Source organism: Homalodisca vitripennis, chromosome X (assembly GCF_021130785.1).
Source record: "Homalodisca vitripennis isolate AUS2020 chromosome X, UT_GWSS_2.1, whole genome shotgun sequence".
Taxonomy (NCBI): Eukaryota; Metazoa; Arthropoda; class Insecta; order Hemiptera; family Cicadellidae; genus Homalodisca; species Homalodisca vitripennis.
Window position 1 is genome coordinate 24,400,896 of NC_060215.1, and position 14,002 is coordinate 24,414,897.

The 14,002-nt window shown below is 33.3% G+C and overlaps 1 protein-coding gene across 4 annotated transcripts in view; it reads right to left on the bottom strand.

Annotated features, from left to right (window-relative positions):
• LOC124368796 (cyclin-T1) overlaps positions 1-11,849 on the bottom strand; it is a 41,871-nt gene extending 30,022 nt beyond the window's left edge. The window contains exons 1-2 of one of the 4 annotated variants that reach the window (XM_046826177.1): positions 10,825-10,870; positions 9,942-10,008 (exon numbers count right to left, since the gene is read on the bottom strand). Coding sequence is in view for 2 of the 4 variants with exons in the window: in XM_046826175.1 (XP_046682131.1) it covers positions 2,419-2,758; positions 10,825-10,828 (344 nt within the window). In the remaining 2 variants the exon portion in view is untranslated. Of the gene's footprint in view, positions 1-2,418; positions 2,759-9,941; positions 10,009-10,824; positions 10,925-11,568 lie in introns of those variants that run through there. The other 3 variants (XM_046826175.1, XM_046826176.1, XM_046826178.1) reach the window with 3 other exon arrangements.
• Positions 11,850-14,002: the final 2,153 nt, after the last annotated feature.

Here is a 14,002-nt window from a genome sequence, read left to right on the forward strand (position 1 = left end):
TTCAAATATTAACAAAAACTTGATAATATAAAATCTACTATACACGTAAAATAAAATCCCGAAAGTTATCACTTAAAAATTGTAAAAATGTACTATTATATTTGTTATTATTTCTTATGGGTAAGCCATAGCCTTACAGTAATGACCCGGCATATTCCCAGATTCTTTTCTAATCCACTATAAAATGCTATTGCTATTGTTGGACAATGTTCCAGGCCACCCTAATGAAACTGAAATGACAGTTCACTACAAGAAACTATCAGTGTAAGGAAAAGCAAATACACAGTACAGTAAGGAAGAGAAGTACAGTAAAGACAAGGGCAACTCACACCTTTCGTGAGAAGATTGTGCAGTGTCACAATCACTGATCATATGTCAGTCTGTTTATAAAGAACTAAACAAACAACTAGTGTGTTATACATGCCATTAAACAGCATGCATTTGAGTTTAAAGTGCATGACAAGTTGCAGCTCTATAGCGTTATTCTGGTAGCTAGCAAAACGTTTTTTGACAACAACTAGAGTTCTACAACATGACCAGATGTGAAACAGCCTAAAATGTACAACTGACTCAAATGCGTGTTATATTGAGAGTCCTGGTATGAATTCAATAATACTACTATATTATAGAACACATGTCTGACATTTTCTGTGATGTAATGACTTGAAGTAACTTATGCACCTCTTTTCTAGTGCAAAATGTTAAATTAATGCCTAGGAATTTTCAAAATGTAGAGTTTCTTGATATACTAATTTGAATCAGTGGACTGGCTATTGTATTATAAAATTCAAATACAAATTACAAAGGAGAGATGGCAGATGTTAACCAATTTTGCTTTGTTGTCGTGAAGATGTGATGGGATTTTATTGTTGGAAAAAAAAATCAAGATTAGTGTGCAATCGATGTTAGGAAGAATGCCGTTATGTTTGCTTTGTAAAACGTGTATGGTAATAATTTAAACTAAAGGAGTAAAACATTTTATAACTTTTTGGGTGTTACAGAAAATTAGTTGGAATTGAATAAATGTCTAAAATTAAAAATTGGATACTAACAACTTCATTATCTTATATTCTGTAACTGCTATGACCATCGCCATGGCCGTCCTGTACTGTAATGTACAAATGTGGCTCACGGACACAACAGTTTTCTCAATGTTCAGAATTACCATTGGTTGGTTATAAGGGACCTGTGTTCAATACTCCCAATAAAAAATATAAGATGAAGCAATACTGAGAATATTCCATAAAGGGCCAGGATAATAAAAAACAAAGAAAAAATGCAAACATAAAAAAAAGTCTAATTAACCTAGGCAATTTCAGTTTCGGGCATGTTTAAAAAATATAGAACAATAGTTTAAAAACCTGAAAATTTAATAAAAATACATAATTATTAATAAATAATAGTATATTATATAGATATTTCCATTTCCATAAAAAAACAACTTAGTGCACGAGGACTGTCCAAAAAGAAACACCTAGGCCATAATATAAACACTGACACAAATTACTGTACTTAGTCCTGTAGTTAAAGTTAGTCTTAGTAATTTAATTTATCTACTATTTTTTTAGATATTAACAATATTATAAATGTATGATTTCAGAATATTAATCTGATTTAATTTGGAAATTCAAAAACATTCCTGCAGACTGATTGCTGCAGAGGGATAAGAGGGTATCTCATTATTTTGTCACAGTCAAACTTTTTGAGCAAAACCGCCATTTTATACCGAACAAACAAAAATCACTTGTCATCTCAACCTTATTTTGGGTGTTGGAAAACTCCACTTCAAATTATGAAATAAATTTTGTACCTAGTAGAATGTGGAAGTGTTATTGAGAAAAAACTTGACAAGTGGTCAATTAACCGCAGTGGTTATTTTGGATGGCCCATCTGATGTTGCTCCAAGGATAAGAAAGAATGAATAATTTCTTTAATTGTACATGATTATATAGGTGAATTAATTAGGACCACATGGCCCTTAAGTTTTTTCCTGAGTAAGACTCAGAATTGATAAATTATCATTAATGGGCTCTATTGATTTGTTGGAGACATCACACCATTAGGATTAATATACCACAAAGTCAATATAGATTTTTTAGTAGGTCTCTTCTTACTATAACGCAAAAGAAAGACAAGAGTTCATTCAATTTATCTGTTTAATTTATTTTTTGTCTTAAAATTGTTGGCAATCACTGAACACTAAACTTGTGGTAGTCAGGGAACACAACTCTAGAATGTTGTGGTCCAACATGTTGAAAAACACAGTTTCGTAACTTTTTTGTCAATTTTCTGACCAATTCATCACTTATTATTGATGACCTGTCACTTTCCATTCCTACTCAAGCAACACCAAAAAGTTTCTTTCCGGACAGTCTTCGTATATACAAGAAATATAAAAAAACATATAATAAAGGATACTATTTCAATTCTTCACCCATATCCTGAATAAATAAAGCTGCTAACTGTCTTTCTCTTAAATTCTCATCTGGGGTCAGAATTCCTCTACTTATGTCATACCATTGACATTCGGGTATAATCCATCTATTCTGATTCTCTAATAATTTCATCCGTCTATTCAATATCGCTTCTTCCACTTTTCTGTCCTTTACATCTTCTATATCTTCTTCTACATCTAAAATGCCATCTTTTAAATCTTCTACATCTTCTTGTACATCTAAAATGCCGTCTTTTAAGTCTTCTACATCTTCTTCTACATCTAAAATGCCGTCTTTTAAATCTTCTATATCTTCTTCTACATCTAAAATGCCAATCAACAAATTTTGTAAAATCTGCATGCAAAATTGGGCAAAATAAGAAAGTAAAAATACATAATAGGAGGCATCACATAATTTATTTTAAGCTATCGGCAATAAACGAACATGTTCCTTGAGAATAATTAAACTTAGTATAGTGTTATCGGCAGGTCTTTTGTGTTGCAATGAAACGAGTTTTAATTAAAGAATTAATATTATAATTTTTGTTTTTCTTTATTATACAATAATAAGTGTTACACAGTTTATACATGTTCATGTGAATAAATACTTGTTAATTTTTAGTGTTAAGTGCAGAGAAGCATTATACAATTTTGTGTTATTTTATAACAATAATAATTCGATTTTTAAGTTAACAATTAATAATAACTTCTTTATACTGACTTTCATAAAGGATAATTGTTTATAATTGCTATCATAATTATAATTAAGAAAACTATAGAGAAATGTTTAAGGTGTACGGTGTGTGTAATACAAAAAACTGGTTCATTTTTATTATACGAGGTATAGCTAAAACATAACCAAACAGGCTGAAAACAAATTTTACTTACAGATATCTACAATTTGATGGTATTCCCTTCAATGTACTCCCCTCCTCGATCTATACACCGCTCAATTCTGTAGATAAATTCCCCTCCCTGTTCATGATGTCTGTGGTTTTAATTTACTACTTTAACAGTCTCAAATCTCATTCCTTTCAGACCCAACTTACTTTATGGAACAAAACAAGTGGATGATCTAAACGTCTTCACTGGCTAAGCTTTTTGAGTTAGAGCATTGTCCTAGAGGATTATCCATGACTTGTTAATCCCCGTGGGATAGTCAGGATGTTAATGTAGTAATTCTGATTCACTGTCTGCCCCTCGGGTACCCAATAAATGTTAAGATCTTTTCAATGTTAACATCAGTTTTTGATGACGATGGTCTGCCAATGAATGTGACATCACTTGTGTCTTTACGGCCATCTTTAAATCGTTTAAAACACTCAATCAATTATGCTTGTTATAAACATCTGCCAACGTACACTTGTAACATTTAAAATGTTTCACTTACAGATTCTCAGAGTTTGAAAACAAATTTGATGTTCACATGTTTTTCTTTCTGGATACTCAACATTTTTCTGACGCAGAGTCGAAAGGTTACCTGTGCTACGGGCACAATAAGTAAGGGAGCCAAACGAAAATCGAGGAGTGGTGGGAGGGGGAGTCGCATGACCGGCCGTACGACATGCAATCTTATTGAGTTTGTTTTGTGATCCCACTAATACCAATCCGGTTATTTTCCAGCCACACCTTGTTTACTGTACATTTGTGTATAGTTATATATGGTTGTGAGTAATGTAGTTTATAGTTTACTGGAGTGTTGGTGTAATATCTCTTCACAGTTCAAGATCGCTAAAAGGTTCTTTGTCATACATAATAAACAAACATTCAACTATACTACACAGCTAAAATTACTTCTCTAGTGATCTACAATGTAAATTTAATTAAGCAGTGTTTCAGCTCCAATAGTTAACTATTTGAGTGCCTGTGAGATCCTGAATTCTAGGGAATGAATCTGAATACCTACTACAGAGCTAACTCATTAGTTCTTAAAGATAATGCAAGAATTGTCACACAGATTTAGTCAGATTAATCAGTTTTACAATATTAATATACTTTATTTAGAGAGTAATATTTATAGTTATTTTTTATTTTATTTTTTAATGTTTTAGTTGTTACTTCACCACTTCCTACAAAGTGGTTAAGTGAAAACTTAAATATTAGTAGAGAACCATACAAAGATATAAATTCACTTTTACAATGTAATTTTACTTCTCGGCTATTCTTATGTTACAAGCTGGCTGTGCTGGTGGCCATTTTTGGTTTAGTAAAACATCCAATCGTGTACCTTAGTTATTTCACTTGGGTTTTGTAAGTAAAAAGAATTAGGTGTCATTGACTTTGAGAAAATAATTTTTTGTGAGATATCAAATATTTAATGTTATGATTATTTTAGTATGACCGGTTGTTCTATGTATGATAGTTTTTTTGTCCATGGAAGATTTAAAAAATGCCATTTTCTGATTTCTGAATTTTACACTAATTTTTTTATCCTTTAATTTAAAACAAAGCATTAATATACTAGCAATATGAGTTTTTACTATAAAAAGACTCAAAAATAAAAAAAAAAATAGTTTTTGGAGAACATTACTTGTGAAGGCAATCGTAATAAATGTTGAATTTCTTGGATGCAGATGGAATTGAAAAATGTAACTAAAGAATTTCTTTTTTCAGAGTTTCTTGTAAGTAATACCTCTACTTTGTTGCTTTAGGCTTTCTTTTGTAACATCTAACCATTTTAAAAGTCGCTGAAACACTGTTGTTTAAGAAAACACAATATCTACACAACAAAACAAATATTTTACACATAAACTATGTACACAGTTGCACACTTAACAATAAGCTTAACATACTTCCCTAGTGTTATTGAATTGTGCAAGTGACAGCCTTAAATAAGCTTAAGCATGCAAGTTACTTCAAGCAAAAGCATGAAAAACAAGACAATAAAACCACCATTATCAAAGTAATAGCTCCATTTAATACGACATAAGGACCATTCTTTTACAAGTCCATGCCATTTTGAATTTGTAACAAATATTAATTTTCAATTTTCCAGATATAAGATCATTACCATTAAGTATGTAAAAAAAATATAAAAAAAATCGTGGTTATAGCCGTATCTAGTTTAGAACCTATTGAATATGGTTATATGGTTAGATGACCAGAAAAAGATAGGTCAGAGGGTAAATCAAATATTAAACAACTTTTCTTTTCCTTCTCTATGGGTGAAATGAGTGGCACGACATCTTCATCTATGTCGCTTGGAGATGTCAAGAGGAGCAGAGACTCACCAGACATGTGGCCTATTAAGTTGCATGATGTATGAGCAAGAAGAGCACACTTCTGTTAGGCAACGCATAAAACCTGCTGAAACTTTGTGTCGACTAACTACACAGTTCGCTGAATAAACCCCTTTCACAGACTCAAGTCTACGACATACAAAAGTTGTACAATGGCAATTAGTGAAAAACAAGTGACTGACCTTAGAACCAAAACCAGTCTTCCTAGGGGAAAAGTTCTTGCTACGTTTGGGGGAAACAATTAATCGGTAAACATTGGAATATGTGCCCAGCTATCGAGCTACGAGCTATTTATTGACCATTTGCCTTCACCATATTTGGGCCAGTAAAAAACTATATCACCAATTTGACGACAATGACAAGGTAGAAATCTTCATACACAATTACTTACAGAGGCAAGCAGCTTCTATTTTGATGACAGAATAATAAAACTACGGATTTGGTGGGAAAAATATATAAATAGGAGAAAATTATATAGAAAAATTAGATGTTTTCAAAGTTGTGTTTCTCTGCAAAAAATGTTTTAAAAGACAAAGCCAATTGATATTTGTTTCACCCTCAAATTCTGACCAACTACTGGGTCAACTAAAATTTCTCCATATTTTAGAACAGTGTTGGAAAACCATTGTCAATGATGCGAAGCGGATAATATATTCATAGTTTGTAGACAATGGCTTAAAGTACAATATGGGCAAGTGCACTGTCTTTCACACTGTTCCACACTATCTGATATACGCATTAACTAATAGGTGTTGGAATCACTTGTGGCAGCAAGTGACCAAGTCAAAATTCTCGGGATTTTGCTTGGTAGCTAACATTCTCCTATCATGTAACTCAAACTATTGAGGGTGTCCTCGGCAGGCTGCGAGGCTTGTACAGATATAAGACTGCATCCAGAATACATTAAACTTCGGCTCAATCAGTTGGTTTATTTTTCTTTCTTTAACTGTTGCTATCCATGGGTTTATGACTCAACTTAAAGTGGCTTCACACGGGCCACAAAATGCCAACAGAACGCTGTTGGTTGTGCCAGATAAATTATGGAAGTCTTTCAGATGACCACGTAAGTTTTAATGCTCTACTGCGATTTAAGTTCCCCTTCCCCACCTCATTCAGCAGCAGTCTCTTGATGTAACAAGATGACTGACGAATAATTTTAATTTTGTATAATACTTTGCTTTTCCTTGCTTTAAGGCAGAAGACTGGTACGCAGAAGAGTGCTAAGACAGTATTGAGTTTATCCCATCTTGAGTTCCAGGTTTCTATGAAATCAATTTTATCTAAGCCTCCTGCTACTACACTTTTATCTTAGGGAAATATATTAACTATATGACGATAGATCATTAAACGAACATTTCCATCTTGGTTCCACAATACAGGCATACAGTCTACTTCTGTTATAAAACCGTTCAGTGTTAACAACACAAATTTTTAACAGTAAACAATTTTAACAGAGTTAGAACTGAAATGAAACAGACCTGTATTAAAACTGAGTTGAAACACGATAATCAGCAGCAGGCGATAAAAGTGCAGGGTCCTGGGCCTGGGCTTATAGTACGCTTTTGGTGCTATCACTGTAATCTACTATGCCATATGAAAGCAACCATATTCACCCATCCCACTGTTTGCAACTCCAAAAGGCCAAAAGTCTGCGATTTGTGAACGATAGAGCAAGAAAAGCTGAGTTTGGAGTTTCATCCAAGTTTTGTGGGCTGTGTGAAACCGGCCTTAGCAGTGTATTCAATCACATTATGAAACAGTTCCTTCGAACGAGTGCAAGCTGGCCGATCACAGTGTTCAGGTGCAATAATACATTTTTTTACACCAAACTCAATAAGATTGTTTCACGCGAAATTAGTAACAATATTTAAGTATACATACTCCCTTTATTAAAGATTTAGTAATATAAAGATATATGAAATAAAATATTAACACCAGTGTACAAAAAGTAATGTTTATACGTTATTGAGGTATCAACATATCCATGAACTCCTCTCCAGTATCCACCGACATCCATATTTTGAGAAAGATTGGCAAACCCACGAGGTTTGACGGTCAACTGTGACGACTGGTTGTTTGTGATCACCGTGCCTGCATACTGCAGTGGGCTCGCTGGTGTAAAATGTTAATTTGATCAGGTACATTACCGCAATTAGGCTTGCTTGATTACTGCTCATTGGGTGGGGACCCCGAGAATATTATCATGCTGTAAGGTCCTGTCACACAAGCACCCCAGCACCTGGGTAAGAGATTGTTGTTTTGGGAGGGTGTCTCACAACAAACTACTCTTAGCCATGGTAAAACCATTTACAGGGTTCACACTAAATCAACAGCTACTTTAAGGTTTTTCTAATAGAAGACATTATTTCAAGGTGTACATGTTTTTATAAAAATTACTGATACAAAACAAATACAAAATGGGGCTTGTGGGAAGGGATAAAAAATGAGGCTCAGGCGTGACTCAGGCGCGGTGGAGTGGTGATGATAATAAAATAATTTAAACTTTTTCATTATTTTACCAACAATGACACTAGTTTCATTAAAGAGTAAACCACTTTATACCCCCTTTTATATTTTAACGCTTAATTTTAGCAGGATTTTGTGTATTTACCGCAGCCGGAACTTGCTCGTTTGAACGTGCAAACAGTCAAACTGCCCATGGCAATGTTACCTTGGATTTATTGTCGCATATTAAAAATTCAAAAGGAACTCAGGTTCTTCAGGTTCTGCGAAAGCTGTAAAAACCGTCACAGGGGTTGGAAAATGTTAACGCGTTCCAAACTTGGAGAAAAATACTTGGAGTAAAGGAACAAATATGAATAAAAAAATGTAGATCATGATAGTTTGAATACAACAAAATTAAATAAATTTTTTAAATTAAGTTCCAGTAATTTAACAATTTCTCTATCATACCGGTTCCTTACATTTTTAAACAATTTATTCGCCCAAGGCCCTAAATTAATTTCAATTTTTTTCGCTACCACAAATTAATGATTTGTATAATTATTGAGATGTTAACAATCCTTACGCAAGAGAAGACACAAACCCTACGGAACAGCATTTTACAAATAATATTAAAATAGTCCTACCACTACATTACCAATTTTTTCACAGTTTTATTGAAAATCAAAATTCTAATAAATGAGGACACATAGCTACAGACCGGACCTGGTAATTGAAAAAACGTCATATGATTTAGGCCTGAAACATAATCTTTAACCAGGCCTACATTTTCCTCACGGAAATCTATTAAATCTTGCAGATCATAGTACCGTCGATCTTTGCAGTCTGCTTGCGTACCCTACATTGCGTATTGCTTTGTACGATGCAAAAGCGATTTCCCACTGTTTACTATGACAGTCTTGACGACGACGTAGTGGCACCGGTATATGAGGTTTGATTCATTTACAAGTTTTTCAGATTTTTGTGGTTTAAGACATGACATTCATAGCTTTCCCGGTCAGGTGAGGACTCTGATCAAAGATGTGAATATACATTTATTCTTACTGAGAACATATTTAATCTGTTTAACTAAAACATTACGTATCCAAGGTAAAAAGCTTTAGTGTTCATCTGATTTTTTCCATCAAGCAGTGGACGTCCGTGGGTAGAAATGGGAGATGCGTGACAATACGTGAATTTAAACATAGAAATCAGGAATTGAAGTTATTTACAAAACTACAATTTAACTAGCCTATCTATGCCTTTTCATACACAAAGTAAGATCAAAACACAGTTTGGCAATCAATAATTTGTAGGCCTAATGGCAATTATAATAGTGTTGTCTACAGCTGACTGATATAGAGTTAACACATTGACTGAGGCAAAAATATTTTATGAATAAGAGAATAGCTAAACCACAATAAACCCTTAAACAATGGTGTACGGTTGCCGGCGATGTGGTAGAAGACTCCCAGTATTAAGATTCAGAATCGAAGAATCCCTGATATTCACGAGTCGTAAACAAAGTCAATGCAACGCCACTCAAAAGGCTAAATATTATCAAAATACAAACAGTAAAAAATAGTCATTGGAACGGTGATGAAGCAGTACCTTAAACTCTCAGCCCCATGTGAAGATTCATGCAAATCATATTTACACATACAGTAGAATAAGATAGACACCTGGAGCTGAAAGTAGTAAAAACAAGAGATAGACATGCATTATCAGGCCTCAAAGACATGATCAGAAGGTACAGCTGTCACCATGTTGTGCCTACAGATTTGACTAGAATATCAAAGTATAGTTTAGGCTATATAATAGGCTACTGGTTCCATCAAAGCCAGTCCACAGCATTCTTCAATAAAGATCTTAACGCTGACTTCTCCACATGATCTAGCCAAACGAAAAGCATACAAACATGCAACTTAATTTTTCTTGCTAACTTGCCTGTATAAATAAGTAATGTTCAATGGTTTAAATACAAACCATCTAGCTATACACAATATTTAGCCCATGTTCTAATAGCCAAAATTAGCCCAGCCTATGCATGCTTAATTTCAAATCAAGACCCTACATTTATCCACTGATAAATAAGAAAACCCACTAAATAGTTTATACAGAATTCCTCATACTATTAATTAACAGGTTCTTATACAAACTTTTACTATTCAATTAAGAACATGAATTGAGTTACTGTTTCTTATACTTTTCTTTAAACCATGATTCTCCAAAACTTTAAACTTCAGTTATTAATTTTGTTTACTATTGTAAGGTTGGTTTTGTTTAGATTAAGGTTGTGAAATATTGTAACGTATTATGAGCAAGGGCTGTTGTGAGAGGATTTAAATAATAGGTTCGATTGGCAATACAACACCCTCAAATGAACCAACACAATTTATTTGTAATAGCATCGTATTATATTAATTACAATTTTAAATAACAATGGATATCATCAACCGACATATTGAACACAAACTTTGATACCAATTTGTTTTCAATATAACCTGGCATGGTCCTATTGTCAATAAATAAAGGTCCTATGATCATGTTAAATCCAAAATCTAGGTTTATACAAAATGGCTTGGCTCATATTTCAGCTTTATTTAAAGTTAAATTATTATTAATACATATCCTATTTAGCAAAGAATTCATTGAAATGTTTATGAAACATTACAATTACAATCAAACCTAATTATAATAATCACTTACCCATTTTATTATTTTAAAGTTTTATGTTTGATTAAAACTAATCCTCTTCTTTCTAAAATTCACCCACTATAATGGCTTCCTTTCCACTTCCACTTCTTGTTCATTAGCAATTACAGGAAATGAGAGGTGGGGAAGGATATAGATATTAATAAGTTTTGGCCAAAACTGGCTTCTGGAATTCAGTTACAAACCAATCCATAACGTATTATAAAATAACCTCAATTCTTTATTTTAAATGTCTGTTACATTTAGCAAAGACATTAGGAGAGGGGGAAGAGATAGGCTACAGGTATAAAAAAAAATTACCTGTAGTTATATATGTTTCCAGTATTGACCACCAAAACCATTCCTTCCGTTTTATTTCAATTCTACAAGTTCTTATTTTGCAAATATTTCTATATTAATAGTAAAGACATTGTAGTGGGGGAAGAATAGGTCTGCAAAAAACATTAATTGTATTAATATCTGTTTCCAGTATTGACCGCCAAAACCATTCCTTATGTTTATTTCAACTCTACGAGTTCTTATTTTGCAAATATTTCTATATTAATAGTAAAGCCATTGTAGTGGGGGAAGAATATATGGGTAGGTAGTAAAAATCTACAGGACTGTATTTATATCTTATTCCAATATTTGCCACGAAGCAAAACCCAATGTATTATTTAAATAGTCTATTTCTATTTTTATATATCTAATTGTTAATAAATACCTGTAATATGCGCATAAAATAGTAGAAAAGGATACACATGTAGACGTTGACCCATGTCCTGAATAAAATTTGCAGCTTGTTGCCTACACGACAATTCTCTGTCAGCGTCGTAGCCGAATTTTCTACTTGGAGTGTTAGCCAGTTGTTCTTTGGAGAAATACCATTTTTCGTCAGCCTCCATCTCACAAAATTAGAAAAACACAGCACATAACACTACTCACACGAGTTGACCTGCACAGCACCACTCGAGAACACAACTGAACTGAACAACTCGTCCTCCATGGAACAGTGAACGAGTTCCTAGGTCACCTAGGTGGGGTGATCACAAAGCGCGGAGAGAAAGAGTGGGGGCAGAGCCGAGCAGTACAGATAATCCCAAACATGCGGCTGATCAAAGCCGAGCAGTCCCGACAAACTCCGAACGTATACTACATTGTTTATCGAAACTGAACTTTCTTTATAATTCCAAACACTTGAAAAATGTGAGATGGCGCACTACGAATAAAGTGTCACAATTTCATCATATTTTGCATATAGGCTTAAAACGGCTGTAATGTTTTTGTTTTATTGGAAAGCTATTAAAATTAATAGAGCAAAAGCAACACATTATAATATAGAGTCCTTAATTGGTAGCAAATAAATTAATAATCACGCTACAAAAGCTGTAATAAAGTGTTATTACAGTAGATGTGTTCAGAACTAGAAACTAAGTGGATTAAAAAAGAAACTTGTGATCAAATGTTCAACAAAAACATAATTATAGAAATATGACAAAATCAATCTCACCTATTTGACTTACCAAATATAATTTTACAATGTTATTGGTTTACATTTTAAAATACAAAAGATTAAATTAAAAAACTCAATTTAATGGTTGTCTTTGTATTTTAGAGCCCCTGAATATCATTATTTAACTACTATGCTAAGCAAAGCCGCAGTTACATATTTTTCCAGGGGGTGGCAAGCCCAAAATTTGCCGCCCTTTTCCACCACTCCAATTTTTTGCTGCTTCTAAATTAGCATGTAAATAATCCAGAAGTACTTAATAATTATTATATTTGTTAATATCAGTTACCCGCGGTTTCGCACGCAATTTTCAAGATCTAAGCAGGAGCGGCGTTAGGGTACGGCGCGGTTGGGCGACCGCCCAGGGGCGCCGGACGAAAAGGGGCACCGGACGAAAAGCCTTTTAGCCTTTTTTCGTATGTAATTGAATTGCAGTTAGGGGGCGCCCAAGAAATCTCGCCCAGGGCGCTAATAGTGCTAAAACCGGCACTGGATCTAAGAGTGTCCTCAGTGAAATCATTTCTAATGTAATATGATGGAATATCACGACAATTTTTCACTCAAATGTAGTCATTTTGGTAACTATTATTTTAATGCCCATGGCTGACAGATTTAAAAGTTAAATAAAATGTGTAATGTCTTATTTCAGGTTTTGCATGTGTCGGAGTACATATTTTTTGTTTAATTCAATTATCACACATTAACATTTCTGATGCCACAGTTAAGTCCCTTTCCTAACATCCCAATCAAGGAAATACATACAAGGTCTCAGAAACCAGCTTTGGTCAAAAACATATACTTCCGGTCCTATTAATTTACATCCGTTGAAAGACAACTCCAGTGTTTAAGTAGATTTTGTCTTATTATCCCATTACGAAATATACGTATATATATATATATATATATATATATATATATATATATATATATATATATATATATATATATATTTACGTAAGACTTAAAAGTTACTGCGGTTAAATAAATCTATTCCAGCCGTTTAAATTCACTTCTTGTCTAATTTATTTACGGTTTTTCAGTTCAGTTTGCGTTGTTGCACCGATCAAGAAAATATGTACACATGTAGGTTTCGGAAGATAACTTGCATGAAAAGCGTCTATTTCCGGTCTACAATATTTCTGGTAGTATATTTGGTTTTGATTTTTTACCCCGAGCAAGAAAATATATGCATACAAAAGACTCATTTTGTCGCTTATGTTCTTCTTCCGGTATAAGGGATATAATATACAATTGTTTCAACTATGTTTATAATAAGCTTTGCGAGAAGTCTAGAAAAGAATGAATCGTTGAGGCATTTTTTAATCCATTCCCCTGCTTTTCCTGAAATCACAGTAAAAATATCATGTACTAAGTCAAAGGAACCAACCAGGTGCGAGTACTTTATGTGCAAGTATTCACAGCTTTGTTCATTAATGCGGTATTTATAATAACGTTTAAATAGTATTTCCTATATATTAGGAATTTTAATTGTGGTCATAGGAGGAATCTGTAATAAAAATTAGATAGTAACTTTGCCTTTCCAATCTGCATAATACTACTGATCGAGCACTGTGTAGTTAGTATTTTCTAAAATTTAAGTGTAAACAAATGTTTTTGTCTGTTTATTAAGCCTCAGGTGTTTACTGTTAGTTAATTGTGTATTGTTTTTAGTAAATTTTATAA